The sequence below is a fragment of the Paroedura picta genome, chromosome 2 (assembly GCF_049243985.1).
Source record: "Paroedura picta isolate Pp20150507F chromosome 2, Ppicta_v3.0, whole genome shotgun sequence".
NCBI classification, from domain to species: domain Eukaryota; kingdom Metazoa; phylum Chordata; class Lepidosauria; order Squamata; family Gekkonidae; genus Paroedura; species Paroedura picta.
This window is the reverse complement of record NC_135370.1, coordinates 120,246,363-120,265,525: the sequence shown is the minus strand read 5'-3', so window position 1 is coordinate 120,265,525 and position 19,163 is coordinate 120,246,363. Positions and strand designations below refer to the sequence as shown.

General features: G+C 44.2%; 1 protein-coding gene across 4 annotated transcripts in view; it reads left to right on the top strand.

The window, feature by feature from the left end:
- Positions 1–19,163, top strand: part of ALX4 (ALX homeobox 4) — a 114,936-nt gene that overhangs the window by 71,213 nt on the left and 24,560 nt on the right. For 3 of the 4 annotated variants that reach the window (XM_077322240.1, XM_077322242.1, XM_077322241.1), the window contains one exon: positions 12,143–12,453. In XM_077322240.1, coding sequence (XP_077178355.1) covers positions 12,143–12,453 — 311 coding nt within the window. Of the gene's footprint in view, positions 1–9,009; positions 9,666–12,142; positions 12,454–19,163 lie in introns of those variants that run through there. The other variant, XM_077322243.1, reaches the window with a different exon arrangement.

Genomic DNA, 19,163 nt, shown 5'->3' with positions numbered 1-19,163 from the left:
TTCAGATTAGGGTGAGGGATTCCTAAGGCATTTCTGCTGCCTCCAGTGTGTTTCCTGAGAATACTCTCTGTCAAATGCAAACGTCATTTGTGACCTAGCTTTTGAACCACTGATAACATGCTAAACGGTTAGCGTTTGATGACCATCTTATGGAGCCTGATGAATTTTCCATTAATCTGAAAAGCTTGTGTTTTTCTACCCTCACCTGAATTGGTTCAATTAAAAAAACACACCATATTTTTTGCCTCCATTGTATCTTCTAGTATTAACACTGCAGCTGCCACCAGTCAAGATATAAGTAATGAGCTGCAGAGCTTTTAATGATCGTTGCCTGAGGAAGCTGACTGTGCAGATCCAGGGTACTCACACAGATGCTCAGCCATGCATCATGGTTAAGGTGACCAGATTGTCCCACTTTTGGAGGGACATCTGGAGGCACCTGGCAAATTGTACTTATGTTGATATTAAATATATATATATATATATTACAATACTATTTTTGCATTCTATGAAGCTTTTTGTTGCTCCATATAGACCAAATTTTTAATCAAGAACCCCCCCCCCCCCCGGGTCAATGGTGTCCCGCTATACCAATGTTAAAATATGGTCACCTTAATCATGGTAGCTCAGGACTTTGCATCCCCTTGTCTAGGGGACATAGAGATATTTTCAAAGACCAGTATGAGCATAGGTGCTCCCTCTGGTCTAGCATCTTGCCTATTGTCTCCTCTAATATATTTCCTGGTGTCTCTTCTTTTGGGGCTTAAAAACCAAGCTTCCTTTCTGACATGGAGACAAGCTCCAACCACCCATCTTCCTTAGCTTAGGAAAGAAGGATTCATGAATACCTCTCAAATGAGGGCCCTTGCACTTAACAGTGCAATCCTAAAGATGGTTAAACCCGTCTAAGCCTTCTGTGGACTTAGAAGAGTGTAATTCTGTTTAAGATGGAACTGTGAATCACATAACATTGGCCTCTTCAACTAGTCTGAATGTATGATTAACTCAATGGAATAAGCTTTGTTGTATCTGATTTCTGTTGTCCAATAGGACATTAAATCTGCTATCTAGGGATGAGCATGAACCAGCTCATGAACTAAAGTTCACAAATTCTGGGCAGTTCATAACTTGTGAAGCAATGCTTGTGACCCAGCCAATAGCATGAAAATTCCACGAACTTCCATGTTGCTTGTGGCAATTAGTGAATGGATACATTTCCAGACAGTCTCCACTCAGTTAAAATGTTTGCAAAGCTGCAAACCAATGGGGGTTTGGGGCTTAGTTACTGGATGCCTTGGCTGAAGACCCACATTTTATACCCTCCTGATTGTGAACTCTCCCCCACTGAGGTTTGGGTGTTAGGTGGACTCAAGACACACAGCCATTCAAGAGAAGTTGGGCCCAATGACAGCCTTGCATGGACAGTGCTCCAGGGCAGGGGTAGTCAGCCTGTGGTCCTCCAGATGTCCATGGACTACAATTCCCATGAGCCCCTGCCAGCGTTTTCTGGCAGGGACTCACAGGAATTGTAGTCCATGGACATCTGGAGGACCACAGGTTGACTGCCCCTGCTCCAGGGGATCAACAGGCTCAGGGGACTTGGCAGGGGAATCCCTCACTATCAGCTCAGCCAAATCCTCTGCCACTGCACATCTGGCATCCCAGTTCACTACTGACAACCAGTAGTGGGGCTTCTCCCTGGTTGGGCTCTTAGTGAAAGAGATGGTAGGCTGTGTCTCCTCTTTCTCAGCCACTTACCCCCACTGTTCCCTCTGGCCGTGTCTGTTGGCCTGTAGCTCAGCACTTCTTTGCCAAGTTTATGCTTTCATTGAAAGAGCTTGGCATTCAGGAGATCAATGCTGCCTTTTATCCAGGGGCCATTGATACAGGCCAGGTTTATCTCAGAGAAGATGCAACCAGATGGTGATGCCCACCTGCAACCTCTCTGCCAAGGGCATGACTTGTGGGAGAATTGCTGTCCCCTCAGGGCTTGGCCCCAGTGCACAGGCCTGGTTCAGCTCGTGAATCAGTGGATGACTTACCCTGGGCTGGCTGTATGGGTGTGCAACACTTAGGTGGTGTCCAGGGCTGATTCTGCACCCACAGGTTTTTGGGGGGCTTGGTACCACTGATTTCTTTTTGAATCAGTCTCAGATCTTGCCAGAGATCTATAACAATCATTTCACACAACTGGAAAGAGTATTAATCCACCTGCTGTAATCTCAACCCAGATAGACTCTTCTCCTTGGAAACTGGAAAAACATTAATCAACTAGACTTTTTTCTTTGGTTGATTGGTCTGTTGATTGGTCTCTGCTGATTGGCTGTTTTCCAACAGGAGCAGCCCCTTTAACTTCTGGTGGTTTCATTGCAGGGCTTCCTCCTTAGGTGAACTGATAAGCATTACTATCAGAAGTAAAGATGATCTGTTTATTCCTTCACGGGCTTCAGCAGGGGAGGGAGAGAAACACTCCCCAGGGCCAGCCTCATTCTGGTCTTGTTTTTAAAAAGTGAAGGATGTTCTACACTGGGATTTGTTTGTTTAAAAAACAAATATGTGCAGGTACTTTTTCCCTTCTCCCAATCTGCTGCACATGTTGGAGGGGGGAATGCTTGCAAAAAGTCAGTAAATGTTCTGAATGGGGCCACAGGCAGCTAGCTCCAACATAACCAAGTTAGCTCAGTTAGTAAGCTTGCAACTACAACTTTATGAGTTCAAGGCTGGTTGTGGGTCTTCCCCCCCCCTCCCCAATACAGGAGTTTAATTTATTTTTTTTTACTTTTGAAAATCACATGTTTTTAAATATGATGTATTTAAAAAAACACACAAGATGTTCAAAAGCAGAATAAATAGATAAAACTCCTGCTTGGAGAAAAAAGACCCCAGCCAGCCTTGAGCTCATAAAACTATGGCTTTAAGGCAAGTGCTATACTCACTGAGCTACCTTGACTATGTTGGAACTGGCTGCCTGGACCCTATTCAGAACATTCACTGACTTTCTACAAGCATCTCCCCAAACACATGAAGCAGATTGGGAGAAGAGATGGCAACTGAAGACAACTACAGGTTCATCTTTAACTCATTCAGATAGGAGTGATTAAGGGGCCAGGAAAAGCAGGAAAATACTTGCATAGCACAGAAGTTTGGACACAATCAACCAGTCAGGAGAAACCTCAGCACAACATCAATGCTGGAGACACAGCTGCAATGAGTAGGGAGGGGAAAAACCAAAGGAAGCAGCCCATCTGCACCCAGAATAGTGTGCCACGGGCTTGCATCTCCCTGATGAAGCAGGAAGTATCTTGGATATGCTGGGGAGTAAGTAGTTTAAATCCAGGGTCAGTGCTCACTTGCGCAGATGAAGGGGAAAATCCTGACTGAAAATCAGTATCAAGTGTAGAAGGTTTTTGTTTATCTGAACCCAACCAGCTTAAAAATCCAGTGCAGATAAGCCCCTGGAAAGGCTTGAGGACACATACAGTTTGGGAGAGGGTCAGGCCGTCAATGGAGCTGATGCTGAGCTCCTCTTTCCCATGCAGGATGGTCATGGAGGAGATGACATCCTGCACCACATTCTTTTGCTCCACCCAACATGCAATCCTAGTGTAGGTGGAGTTCCTTCTCCTCCCTTTGCCTCTCATGCAGCAGACAGGCAAACTTGATGTTGCATGAGAAGTGGGTGGCCAGGAACCAGCAATTCTTGAGCAAGGCCCTCATCTTGAGGGGGGGGGGAGGCAGTGTTCCAGGTGGCTTGGACAGTGCTCCCTGGCCCTAGAGCATTCTTCACCACCATTTGAATCATGTGCACCAGGCAGACAATACCCTTCAGGTGTACAAGTTTTACCTTTGTCAGCAAGTTGGTGCTTGTGTCCATGATTTTACTGCCACAAATGATTTTACTGCTAACCACCCATTCCCTCAGGCTACTCTATATCACGAGACAATTTGTTGCACTGTGTGGTCTGCATATGTACCCATGTATATGAAGCAGCCCAGTGGCAGGACTGTCCCCTTCTGGAACCTGGGCCATGTCCCCAAAGTCCAACTGGCTGTTCCAGAGGTCTCCTATGAAGTGTATAGTTCTGCCTTGTGCTCTTGAGAGCTGAGCTTTGTCCATTGTCACTGCAGCTGGCGAAGGCTACGTCACCCATGAGAGAGAAAGGTTGGTGATCTGATGAGGTGAGTGACTGCTTCCTGGGACCTCCACATAGCCCTTTTGGCCTCTTGATGTCCCACCCACAGCAACTTGTGTGCGAGGAACATTTCTTGGAGGTGCCCCCTGCTCCTCCACCACTTTTCCCTGCTGAAAGAACATGGGCCTCTTCCTCCTCCCACTGGCAACCACTTTTTCCTCTGGCATCAACATAATTGGGTGCACCTTATGTAGGTGACTTTGGAGGGCAGAGAGGAACAAGTGTTGAGATTTGCACCCCTCCAGATATGGGTGTGGCACTACTGACATTTTGCCACACACAGGTCACTGGGGAGGGTCTGGAAATGTCTCTGAACTGTGAGCTTACCCTCTGCTATCTTAAATCACTGTTGTCAGAGTCCTCCTCTCTGAAGAGTGTTAGCAACTGCTGGTTTATAAGGTCAGTCTATGAAGAGCCCCAAGAACAGATCAGGGAAAGGAGGCTCTGAGAGTCCTGGTGAGGATCCAGCAGGATGGCAGGATGAGTATGGTGCCCAGGGGTGGAGGCCCTCACTTTCACCTCATGGCACACAAGTGACCAGAGTGTCCCACTTTTGGAGGGACATCTGGGGGCACCTGGCAAATTGTACTTATGTTGAAATTTAAATATATATATTACAATACTATATTTGTGTTCTAAGAAACTTTTTGTTGCTCCATATAGACCAAATTTTTAATCAAGACCCTCCCCCCCCAGTCAATGGTGTCCTGCTTTACCAATGTTAAAATCTGGTCACCTTACACAAAGGTATTCCCACCTAGGAGGAATGGCAGGGTATAAATATGGGAGACCGTCTTCTGTGGTCCATAACTGGGACCGCGGAAGTGTAATCCACCTACAACTTGAAGAGATTGAAAAGAAGCAGGTGGCAGGGTAGGGTTCACTGTGTGTTTGATGTGTGTAGCTTTCAAGGTGTCCATTCTATACACTTTTGAATCTGGCCATGACATTTTCCCCAAAATCATTTCCTGGTTTGATCTTAGCCCTGTTGGGTTTGCACTGCCACAGTGGTCCCGGCTCTGCTAGGCTGGGACAAAATGCCCCCCTCCCCCCCCCCAGTTTGTACTGTACAGATTCTCTGGGACTTTAATTCTGTTCCATCCTTGCTTTTTTTTTAAAACAATGGAAGATGGGGGCAACTTCTTGGGGGAGGGGTGTAACCTGGACCCTGTAAATCCAATCCTCATCAAACTTGAAAGGCAGCTAGAGGAGAGGCAATCATAGATCTTTGTTGAGTTTGGTGTCTCTGAGTTGCACAGAATCTGCTCTATACACTCCTGAACCTGCATCTGCCCCAGAAAGCACTTTCCCGGGGGCATATTCTATGGGGGGCTGTAACTTGGACCCCATTAAATCGACACCAAACTTAAAGGAGAGTTAGCTGGAGATCCCCTGAAATTTTGGTTTCTCTAGCTATTCCACCACCACATGAATCAAACTGGTTTGTTTAGCATCTAAAGGTTTGTAATGGTTCATGGTTCGCAAAAAGGCATGTCACAAACCACAAACTGAATTTAACCACATTTTCCTGGTTCATGCCCATCCCTACAGTGTTCTCTTGCCCTGCCTGGACTGAGGCCAGAAATAGTTAATTCCGGTCATCGCTAATGAAAGTCACACACATCCCTTCATGCAGGTGTTTTAGGAGAAACAGGTATAAAGAAACAACCAACTATCAAAGCTAACTTATTCCTACCCTGTAAAAGCTGCCATACAGCCATGTTGCATCAATGAACTACCAGCTTCAATGGCAACTGTGTATATATGATGAAAGTTTTATTAGCCTGCTGAAGAAATCTAGTAGCTCACACTTTCCAGATGCTCTCACATGCTAGGAAATATCCCCATAAAGGCCTGCTCCTGGCGATTCCCTTAATCCCAGAAGAACACACACCACTGTTCCTCCTTTGAACTCCACAAAGTATCCTTTAATCTCTCTTTGTCTCTCCCATGTACGCACACAGAACCAGATTTTCAAAAGAACTTTGTTTCCCTTCAGACATCAAAATAAGGCTCATATTTTTTTTCTTTTCAAAGCACAAAGCCAACAGCTTCAAACTGGTTCTCCTGCAGCCAGATTTTCAAAAGTGTTTAGGAGGAGCTGGGAAATTACATTGCATGTCTGGTCCCCCCCCCCTTTCATTATTACTATTATTTGTTTCCAGGCCATCTCATGCATAGGTTTTCAAAAGAGCTGAGTGTCTACAGCTGAGGCAAGATCTTATACATTCCTAGGGCTGGATGAGATTCAGTGGGCAAGGTGCATGAATATTGCAAGTTCATCGCAGCTACCTAAGGGAAGCACTCAAAGGTGGGACATCTCAACAGGTTCTTTGGCTCCTTACTTTAAAAAAAACACATTTAGTCCCTTAATGAATCAGAATTCTTCCAGTGTTACTTTTTCCTACCCATTGTAGAAAGACCCATGGAGGAAAATGTTGCAGAGATACATTTTTGTAATATGTAATATGTGACATGTGTTTTGAATAACTGCTAAGACCTCCTTCTGTTGCTTGTGCATCTCATCTTTGACCAGAGGCCAAAACCGTGCAGGGATAGTTCAGTCCATAGATGGAAAAGTGTTTTTTTAAAAATCCCTGTTCACCTTTCTGATTCATGAAATGGCTGTTAACCTAACCTATCTTGCAGAATGTGTTAGATAAAAGGGGAGGTATGTCACCTTGATTTTCTTGAAGAAACGTGTGATAATAAGCATACCCATGCTACAGTGATGTGTATCTCAGAGGGCTGGGGACCATGAAAACTTCTGCTGGCAGAAGAGGCTCTGTTGGCACCAAAAGCAATTTCACCAACTTCTTCGTTTTCACTGGAGTTACCCATGTATGCTACCCTGAGCTCCTCAAAAGAAGAACAGGACGACAATGTGATAGGCTGGAAAATGGCTTGTAACAAATGACTAGATAGGGCAAGCTGTGTCATGGCAAAAATGGAGAAGGGCCTTGCAGCCTCATGAAAGCTAGCAGAGTTATTGGAACAGCCACTTTTGTGGACTAGAGTTTACTTCAGCAGGTGGCCAGATGAAGTGCCTTCTAGGCCAAAGAAGTTTACACTGCAGTTAATCTGTCAGTCACAAAGTTCCTCCTTATTCCAGGTATTTGATGTCATGAACGCAAGGGCAGAAGACTGCCTGAAAATAATGAAAGGGTCACTATAGTAATACAGGCGGAAGTAAGGGGAGGAAAGTTTGCATACGAAATTGGGCTGCCTACATTACATTAATTGTGGTTGTTATATCTAGCATCCTATCAACACCAGCAAGTGTCCAGGATATGTTATATAAAAGAATTCAAGGAAGTGTTCCTAACCCACAAGGCACTTGCCATACTGTCAGAAAAATCAAAAAGCCAAGAATGTGGCACAGATTATGCCAGCCTTCAACCACAATCACAGGGGTGCATAAACGTGGAGTCTATTTGCGGCAACAGAGATTTGCAGACAGCTCTGGGCTCATCTTTTCTCTATAAGTTGCACTGCCAATAAACATGCACTGCCAATAAAGTAAGGTCAGGCCAATATTCCTCCCCGATGTGTTAGACACACACACATCCCTACACACATCCCTTTCTTGCAATAATTCTTTCATATCACCGTCCTCCACTGGCAGCAAAAGGACCCAAGCTGGCAGATGGGGACCAACCCTCCCTCCAGCCATTGTTCTCTGCACATTGCTGCCACCTATGTGGAGGGAATGCGTGTGAATCCAAGTTCAAACACCATTTTCCTGTAAATGCTGTTATACAGTTAATGGTTTGGCAGACATGACAAATTAAAAAAAAAACATGCACCATAAACAGACATACAAATTTTAAAACTGCTGATTTAATGGTTGCAGGACCAATGGCTTTACCCAAATAAATAATATGTATTTCTTTCATATTTCATGTTTATATTCAGAATATATAAAGTGCTCACTAGTCCACATTACATTCCTGTCTAACAGGATACACAGGCTCACTTCAGATAGGGCTGATTGCAACAGGTGATATCTCAATTTGTGCAGCCTCACCTAGTCTTCTAGTGACCTCAGACTTCGGTTCGAATTCCAGCCAGCTCTGTAGAAAGCCATGGAGAAGAGAGGCATACAAGTCTAGATGATCTCTCTTAGTGGTTTCATGTCTATGTTCAGTAGCTTAAGGGACAAGAAGGAATGTTGTGGTACTCCATAAGTCACTGGTCACATGGTAGAACAGAAGATTCACATTCAAGAACACACTTAAGCCAGTACAACCTCGCCTCCCAAATGTGACTTTGCTAGATAGTGACATTTTCCAGTTAATGGAGTTCTGCAAAACTGTTGCCCCAAAAGTGATATATGCTATTAGACATGTCTTTCTATTATTTTTTCTATAAATGGCATTGCTGGCACATTGTTTTGGGGAAAGATTTGACTTGGTTCTATAGAAGCAGTGACTTCTGTTTGCTTGCTATTCTGTTCTCTTAAAGGCATAGGGGAATGTTTTACTTGTACATGCTGACATACAGATAGGCAGTGCTGCAGGCTTGGAGTGGGGAGACCAAATGCTACAGGTATTTATTTATTAGATTTTTATACCACCCACCCATATGGCTAAATTATCCATGGCTACCAAGCAGCCTATCCAATGTATTGATTTGATTTGTTTCGTTACTTCATTTATACCCCACATTTCCCCTTACAGGAACCCAAAGTAGCTCATATTGCTTTCCTCAAAGCAGATAAGAAACAATAATTCTAGCTTGAGGATCCAAGACCTTTCCAAGTTTTTCTTAAAACCAGTCATGGCTAAGGCTAGTTTGTGGTAGTTTAACCATTTCTCATGTCAATTTCCTGATAAAATCCCTGCCCACAGCTGCTATTATCCCCCCAAAGGGTTCAAGACAGGGGATTTTGTTTTAGCCAGTTAAACTAAGGGTCATCTTAGCCATGACAGGCATACCCTAGTGTATTAACAGGACTCTGCCCTAGCACATAAAAATAAATTGGTGCTGAGATAGGGAAAATAGAGCATACAGGGACATGGAGTGAACACAGGAATGTATAGGGAAAGGGATCAGTGCAAGAGCATCTGCTTTGCATGCACAAAGTTGCTCACTGAAACCAATACCAATGAAAATGTAATTCAGCAACTCAAGCAAAAATGCTGCAATTAATTTAATGAAACCAAATAACTTTTAAAAATACAAATGAACTACAGTTTTCAAGAATTAAAATCTGCATTTTCTCTGAAGTAACACTTTTTATGTATTTCATTTATAGGCTGTCTTTTGCACTGAGATTCAAGGCAAATTACAATTTAAAAAATGATGAGACAGCATAAGACATCAGTGAACAGTGCAGTAAGGCCAAGAACTGTGAAACAATACAAACAAAAAGCAACCTAAGAAGAATCTCAAGCCTGAGATATTGTAATGCTGGAAGTGGGTTACAAAGGCAGAAAACAATGCAGTAAAAACAAGCTGCAATCCTTGTTTGTAAGCTCATTGAATAAAATGTCCCTTTCTAAGTAAAAATGCTTAGTATTGCTTCCTTGCCAATTTAGGATCTTGTGATTATTGCTAAATGGAGTGAGGTAAAAAGTCCCCTCAGCCTATAAATATTTCTAAATAGACAAAGCTACATAAATCAATTAATCACATCCAATGCCAGTATTAGAAACTCAAATACTTTGGCCACCTCATGAGAAGGAAGGACTCCCTGGAGAAGAGCCTAATGCTGGGAGCGATCGAGGGCAAAAGAAGAAGGGGACGACAGAGAATGAGGTGGCTGGATGGAATCACTGAAGCAGTTGGTGCAAACTTAAATGGACTCCGGGGAATGGTAGAGGACAGGAAGGCCTGGAGGATCATTGTCCATGGGGTTGCAATGGGTCGGACACGACTTCACACCTAACAACAACAACCAGTCACTTTCCCAACCAACCAAACTCATAAAAATGTTCCAATTAATTTACTCCTGGCCATTTATTTCTGGAAGAAAATGTCTCTGCTATGTGTTTTGTCTCCTGCCTGCTCAGATTGTGCTGAACTTTTACTTCTTTATTGGCACAAGACCTGACCAGTTTAAAAACCATCCATTCTTCACAGGGAATCCTGGGAGGTATTATTCTGGAAGATGGGTTGGCAGGGAACACATCACCAAACTACCATATTCACAACTTTTTAAAAGGATGCCATGATTGCTAAAATGAAAAAAGGACATGAATGCAATATAAATAAGATCCTCATATTCAACATGTGGCAGAAGTGAAGCACATGGGGGATGAGTCCAGCTTTCTACACAGTGGCAGTTTTGGTTACAATATTGGGAGGCATTTTTATTGTAGGATAACATTAGCTTGGCTTGTTTTTGAAAACTGTGTGGCATAAGAACCATTAGTACAATATTTACAAAATCCCGACAAACACAAATGTGTCATAATTGATGAGTTCACTTAATATACAGACATACATAGAAAAATATCACTTATTTGTGTGGGTCCTTCTGACATTTGGATCATAGCATGTCAGTGATACACTATGAACTCAGGGTCGCAGTGGTTCACACTGAATTGTGTATAGCAGGCACACTGAGCTGCCCAGTGCGGAACTGAAAATGGGCAAGTATAGCTACGTATATAGTACTCAGGGAAGGACTCTAGGGGTGGGGAAAGAATGGACTGTTTTTTTTTTTTCATGGATCATCAGCTCTAATATTAGAGCTCCCTCCCCCATACAACTACTGGTTCTGGCAAAAATTAAACCAGGGTAGGACACCATTTTGTCTGTGGAGTAAAAACACAAAGATGTAAGGTACAGAATGGTAAATTGACCCTAACCTGGATAGCCTAGGCTAGCCCAGTCTCTTCAGAACCTGTAGTGAGACTGCATTACAAAATCAAATGTAGAATGTGCAGTTTATAGTCTGGAGCTCAGGTCACAAGAGTAGTTCAGCTGACATTTTCCCATCTCCACGAGGCTAAGCTACTAGCACCCTATCTGGCCCCAGACCACCTGGTCACCATGATCCATGTGACAGTCAGCTTTAGACTAGATTACTGTAGCATGCTCTATGCAGGCCTTCCCTTATCCTTTTTTTGGAAACTGCAGCTGGTTCAGAATGAGGTTGCTCAGGTCCTCACTCCAACATTATGGAGGACCCATATAATACCGGTTCTTCAGCAGCTGCACTGGCTTCCTGTTGAATTCCAGATCAAGTTTAAGATGCTGCTATTAACCTTTAAGGCAGTGGTTCTCAACCTGGGGGTGGGACCCCTTTTGGGGTCGAACGACTCTTTCACAGGGGTTGCAGTGTGGGGGGGGGCATCCATACAACAGTCTTGCGAGGTAGATTGAGATAGAGCATTTGTCTGTCTGGAGCGGTGGAAAAGAGCGAGATCGGCAGGGACTGCCTGTCTGAATATATCCCCTAAAGGGCATTATGGTTTTATAATGTTCTTAATGTATGTTATGCTGTATTTTAACTATATTTGTTAGCTGACCTGAGATGCTGAGGGGTGAGATATAAATCCAATTATTATTAATAATAATAGTCAACAGACTACTCTGTAGAAACCACAATGATATATACAATATTCCCTTATCATATGCTAAGCGCCCTTTAAGTAATCTGCTCCAGCACAGGAAATCACAGCAAAACTAACAAGACAATTTAAAATCTTAACCAATATGAAATCTAAAGCTAGTCTTCCTTAAGTCATTAAAACAGAATCCCTTTATTTATTTTATTGGTCTCCGGCTGCTTCTGAAGCCGAATGGTTCTATCTTTCTCTTTTTTAAAAATCCCTCTTCCTGACTCACTTTTTTCTCCTTACTCCTTCTGTGCCCATTTCAGCTTTTCCCAAGTGTTTTCTTTCTGCTAGGATCAATCCAGCTCAAACTAATCCATATATCCACAGCTTTATGTTTTTTCTCTCTCCTTGCCCATTCCCATCCCCACTCCACATACACAGCTAAAGAGAGTTCCTTGGGAGAGGCTGAACTGCAGCCAGGCTCAGATCCTTCTGGAATGGATGGTAATTATCTCAGCGTGAAAGAGAGTGGTGTGAAGGTCCCCCAAGAAAGGGCAAGCAGTGACCTTCCCAGCCCAATGGACAAGACTGATTCAGAGAGCAACAAAGGCAAGAAGAGACGGAATCGCACCACATTCACCAGCTATCAACTGGAAGAACTGGAAAAGGTCTTTCAGAAAACTCACTATCCAGATGTGTATGCCAGAGAACAGTTAGCCATGAGGACAGACCTCACAGAGGCCCGAGTACAGGTAAGAAAAAGGCTCTGCAAATTGGGTTCAAGGCTACTAAGAAGTGAAAGTGGTTTCCAGTTTTACGTTTATGGCTGTCAATAATATTCTAGATTGCCTTTTGATGAGAGCATATGTGCCCTTGGCCTGTGTGTTGAAGCTCCTTAAGAGGTAGGAAATCTTCTTCCCCTCCCGAGCTGGAGGAAACTAAACCATCATCTCTGTAATGTATGAATTTACTTTCCTTCTTTATAGCATCAAATCAACCAAAGCTTTCAGACACTGTTCTTGCGTTGGAGGATGAAATAAACAGAGGATGGTGTATGCTGATAATACCTCAGTCCAACCTCTGGATGATCTTCCTCCGAAGCACCATGTATTATACACATCAAGCAAAATCAGTGAGAGGATAGAAGGAAATTTAGAGAACATCTCTGCCAATAATTCATGCATCTCTTGGATAATGCCTAAGCAGAAATTACTGGTGTAAATTCACAAAATCCTATATTGTATTATTACTATTACTATTATTACTATTACTATATATACCACCCCCCAAAGGCTCAGGGAAGTTTACATAAAATGGGAACAGTACAATTAACTCAGTTATAGTGATGTGGTAACAACAGTAACAATGATAACAAGATAATGATAGTAATAAACATTGTAGAACAGTAGAATACTAGGATTAACTTGTAGTGAGGCCCATTGGTTTGGGCGGATCTGTAATTATTGTTGGAGGGAGGCTTGGGAGGCCACTGGGAAGCGGTGGTTCAGATCAACCTCAACCAAATGCTTGGTGGAGGAGCTCCTTTTTGCAGGCCCTGAGGAACTGTTCAAGTTCCATCAGGGCCCTGATCTCCTCTGGGAGCTCGTTCCACCAGGTGGGGGCCAGAAAGTTCTGGCCCTGGTTGAGGTCAAGCAGACTTCCTTGGGGCCAGGGACCACCAGGAGGCTGGAGGTGGTAAAGTGTAAGGCTCTTTGAGGGGTGCAGGCAGAGTGGCGATCCCTTGGGTATACTGGGCCCAGACTGCGTATGGCCTTAAAGGTGATAACCAAAACATTAAGCCTGATCCAGAATTCGACCGGAAGCCAGCTCAGCTGTTAGAGGATGGGCTAGATGTAGGACCTCCGAGGTGTTGCTGTGAGGATCCTGGAAGCTGTGTTTTAGACCAGCTATAATTTCCAGATCAAGGATAAGGGCAGGCCAGTGTAGAGCGAGTTGCAGAAGTCCAGTCTAGAGGTGATGGTTGCATGGATCACTATGGCTAGGTGTTCCAGGGCTACTAGGGAGCTAATAGTTTGGCTTGGAGAAGGTGGTAGAATGCCATCCGTGCTACCAATGTGATCTGAGTCTCCATTGAATGGGGGCATCAAGAATCACCCCCAAGTTCCTGGCACAGTGGGCCACTGATCGATGAACTCCATCCAGGTTGGGGAGGCACGCTTCCGGACCTTTCCTGCCCAGCCACAGGACCTCTGTCTTTGAAAGGCTGAGCTTCAGATAACTCTGCTTGAGCAACCCCATCACTGCTTCCAGGCAGCTAGCTAATTTTCTGGGGGAGAGTCTGGGTGACCATCTATCAGGAGGAAGAGCTGGGTGTCATCAGCATATTGGTGGCAACCCAACCCAAACCTCCCCACCAGTTGAGCAAGAGGATGCATAGAGATGTTGAATATTATTGGGGAGAGAACTGCCCCCGGCGGACTCCACAAGCCAGTTGGTGATGGCTTGATGAGCTCTCTCCTAATGCTACCTTCTGTCCGCGATCCTGGAGGAAGATCAGCCACTGAAGGGCAGTTCCTCTGATCCTGGCATTGGCGAGCTAACAGCTCATGGTCAACCATGTTGAATGCTGATGAAAGATCTAGTAATATAAGCAGCGCTGACCTAAGCAGCCCAGGGTACTATTTCCCCCATATCTCTTCTAATAAAGATCAGGCACTTCAGTAGGGGGGGGGGGGAATCCTGGCCAGAATCTAGACACAAAGTTAAATTGACACAGATCTCAAGAAAAGATGCATTATCCAAGAGTTCCTCTTTTTTGAGTTCTACATTCTCTTGGTTCACACTTCAGTAGCAAGGTACCTGAGTGGAAGCCAGACATCTGGCCAAGAGCTCTCACAAAGATAAATTGTAATGCTCTGACTACAAAAAAAAAAAAAAATGATAGGACTGTCAGTTGTGAGGATTTTTCCCCTTGTAATTTGACCTCTTTCCAGGTATTGAAGAGGCTATTTGGCAGTTCTGGATTTTAATCTCCACAGCTAGTGTCTAAAGACAGTGAAGGTGAATTTTTCCTGAAATGCAGTTTGTCTATTCCTCTCTTTCTTTTCCCAATCCACCTCAAAGGCTTGTTATGAGGGGGAAAAGGGGGGGAGGGTAGAGACAGAGGATGCTTGGCCATTTAATTTACAAGGAAATCTCCTCCTAGTGATTGCTGGCAGCCAGGAGCAAGCCAGGCCAATCTCCAGTAGCTCTGGAACTGCTGCAGGAGTCACTTAGCCTGATGAGCAACAGTAACCATAGACATAGATTCAACCATTGCCTCCTTCTGTTCTGCCACTGGTTTCATTCCACCAAGCTGTCTCTAGGATGTGGCCATCTTCTGAACAGTAGGCACCTGGCATGGTGATGGCCCCCATATGAAGGATTTTCAGAGTAGGTGTAGTTTGTATGTTCCCCTAGGTGGAGTTGGAACAGCTGTAAGAGGGCAACTCTCACCTTATTGTTAGCAGACAGAAGATGATCACCCTGCCGCTGCCATAGGAAGCTAGCTACATGGAGGGCCCTTTCCACAAGATTGGCTTCATCCAAATGGTACAGGAAGCAGCACATTAATGGCTGTGCCACAGCAAGGCCTTTGCCGATGATGGCAAAGGATGAACCATCCCACAGCCATAGTAGTTCTGCAGTACAGTAGAAAAGGCCTGGCTTTTGGGTTTCTGTCAGGAAGGCAATCTTCTCCTACAGCACTGCTACTTCAGTGGGTGAGTGTTCAATCATGAATAATAGATATGTGCCCTGCAGGAGCACCCATATTCACTAGATAAGCAGGGGACTGAGTGGGAAAGGGTCTGCAATAGGCCAGAGGCAGCTGAGTGAAGTTTGCACAGGTGAGTGCTGGAACCCACATAAATGGCCTCTATGACTTTGGGAGCTGCTTCACACGTTATCTCAGTGGCAAATTACCAGGCTTTGCAGTCTGCTTCTTTTCTCTGGGTGTCAGCTGAAAGGGGCACCCATCATATACATCCATGGACAGGTAGCTCCAAGTCCCTGAGGATTTGCCTGCAGCTATCCAGAGGAAGGTTTCTCTCCCCCATAGAAAAATGGGACTGCTGAGAGAAGCTTGGAGGGGGGGTCTCTTTGTGACCCTGGGGCTTACCTTGTTGACTGGCCGCCTTGCACTGTGCTGAGTGCCAAAGAACCTTCATCTCTCCCTAGAGCCCCTGCCTGCTAATGAAAATCTTTTCCAGTGGTGACCCTGGAATGTGACAAGTTCTTGAAAGCAAGGTGGAAATGTCAAACATGGCTGCAGCAAAATCACAGCCTGGGTGGAAAAAAATTATTTTTTCTTTTATAAAGCAATGCAAGAAGTAATATATCTTGATCCCTTTTCTCCCATAAAACCCTGGGAGGCTCGTGGAAGAAGCGGAAAGGCTGAACTAAGCCTGCAGGAAATTAAACATGAAATGAAAACAAGCTCAAGTTATTCAACTCTCTCATCCCAGGCTCCAGTTTCCCATTCCAGCCCACTGATAAAATGGTGTCCAGTTTCAGTGCTTAAAGATGAATTCTGGCTGTGTTCCTGCATCCAAGCAAGCAGTCAAGAGACGGGCTTATGGCCCTCTGTAAAAAATAATAATAAATGGGGGGAAAGTGGAGGGAAAGGCCAAAGATAGGGGTGTGGATGCTGTGTGAGAGAGCACGCCTGGCTCAGGATGAGACAGAGACAGGGATCATGAGAAAGAGGCAGACAAATGAGGCAAGAGGGTGTGAGAACCATACTGGGGGATGAGAGAGAAGCACAAGGAAGGATAGCCTGAAAGGGGCCCAGACAGATGGCTGATTAGAAGGACACAGCCCCCAGCAAGACCCTGAGTTTCACCCCTCCTAGAACTCTGTTGTGAGAATGAGGTCCTGGAAGGTAATCTGATGGCCTGCTTCCATACCGCTGGGCCGGCGTGTAGGCAAGAGGAGGCCATCTGCCTCAGGTGGCAGGAACAGTAATATGACAATTACGCAGTGTATAATTGGAGGGGCACTGTTGGGATTTCCTATCTCAGGCAGCAAAGCATTATGTACCATTTTGCCTGCCTGCAATTTTCTCACGCTGCAGCTGCCATTGGTATAAATAGTTGTGGCAGACTTTTAGACATGCAAGCGGTCATGTACCTGACAACCAGTACATGCAGGTCTCGGCATGCATGCATCACATTCGGCACGTGATGGCAACTGCTACTGCTTTTCTTGGTATTTGTAACCACGTGCTAAAACCCACTCTGTCCAGAATGCTGATGGGCCAGCTGCCAGTCGCATGATTACCTTGACCCATGACCATTGGAGGGAACAATGTGATGGCCACTTTGAGAAGCAGAACACACCTAGTCTTCTCAGCAAAAGATTGGCCATAAGTAGATCTAGGCAGTTAGGTTTGCAGAGGTCGCTTAGGGTTGGACCACACTGCAATGAACAACTATCCCTTCAAGCCCTGATAATGGGAGCTAGGAAGGACCTAGGGTCTCCTCCCTGGCCCCTCTGGTCAAAGAGTGAGGTAAAAGGCTTCTCCTTAAGTCTCTTAGGTTGCTACTGCCAGTCAGAGTAGTTAGTAGGGACGTTGATAACCCAATATCCCAACAGTCTAAGGCAGTTTCATGTGTAAACGTCCCAGTAAACGATGCTCAGTTATTAGCCACTTAACTGTTCCTCTCATTAATCAGATTGTTCCCAACATAGCCTTTATAAACACATGTCCCATTTATCTAGATGCATAAAGAAGGAAGTACCTGATGCAGTTGATGCTATTGGGTTGATGAAAAAGGCTTTCCTGTTTTGAGTTTTTCCCTTTAATGTAACAAATGCAGGTTTTGGACAGGCTATCACCACATTTTCCATTTTCTTGTCACCTGCTGTCATCTTTAGTTGTGCGGCTGGGGGGCCGAGGGCAAGGAAAGATGCATGATTATGTCACAATATAGCATTTGTGTTTCTCTATTTCCACAACATCCTTACAACACCAGATACAGCATTCCTTTCTTCCATGTAATCTGAACATGTTGGATTTCAGTCAAATCAAGGAGATGACCTTACACTATGTATAGATTACTAGGAGCAGATACTAACATTTCTTTTCAATTTGTCAGTTTGGTACAATCAACTTTGTTGAGTATGGGAGCAATTAGAGTAGAAGAGAATCGTCTGTTCAACTGCTGAACAGAATAAATTACTGTTTTGGTCCAACCTCATTTGTACTCTATAGTTAGGACTGCAATTTCTCCCCCATTCCTCTCGATGAGGAAAACCACACGATTTTGTAGTGGCCATTGGAATTCAACACTCTGAAAATGAGGCCTTTCTGTTTTGTTTTTTTTTAAAGGAAGTATCTAGCTCTTATGGAGGGTTGCCAAAATGTAGGTAACGTCTGCTAAATTCCCTAAAGGGAGGGTGCAGCCCTCAACAGAATTTCCTGTGGTCAGGGAACAGGAGGTCTCATGCTACGAATAAATCTTTGTTCCTTCCCTGTGACTAGCAGAAGAGAAAGATATTTTACTCCTTTGCTTGATTTGGGTAATTTATACAAAGGTACAGAACTCATAGCTTTTTGGTACCAAATGTGGATTTCATTCAGCTATCTGGTGGTACTGATGGGAAAAGTTAAGGCACTTGAGCTGCTGTTCTGTTGCACACCATTACCCTGTACAGGTTTTGGCTTTAGTTATACTACCAGAAGATCATACTGACTCACCAAGTGCAAGAGTCAATAGTACAGGCATTTCCAGTGAATGCCATCTGTCCAGCATACAAAAATGGGCCAAAGCAGCTGTTGAAATGGAAGGTAGGGTTTGTAGCTCCGGGTTGGGAACTACCTGGAAATTTTGTGCATGGAGCCTGAGGAGGACGGGATTTGGGGGGAAATTCCATAGAGTCCCACTTCCAATGCAGCCATTTTCTCCAGGCGAACTGACCTCTGTCTCCTGGAAATACGTTTTAATAGCAGGATGTCTCCAGCTACTACCTGGAGGTTGGCAGCCCTAATGGAAGGGTAAAACTTTTCGACTTAGGTCATAATTAACATGGAAGTAGAGTTCCTGGCACCTCAGCTTTTCATCTGCCTTATTTCTGGTGGAACAGAATGGTATTGGTACATTTTTTTTTAATTACATAGTTATCCTTTTTTCAATCCATCTCATAAATACTGCCATTCTTGTTCACTGGGAAATCTTGCAGAGAATCAAAAATGTGTTTATTAGAAAGGAAGACAGCAGTAGAAGAAAAATAGCAGGGGTAAATATTACATTAGAGACAGTAGTGATTTAATATATTTCTGTATGCAATTAATGATGCCATTAATTATAGATCTGAGCATTTGTACCTGATTCTGAGGAATTTGAATTTCATCTATGTAGTAACAACCTATAGCCCTCATCTGTGGATATTTGCAGTTCAGGGCCACATGGATGCTAAAAAGATTTTCCAGCAAACTTGGGGTATTCCCCAGGTTTGCAGA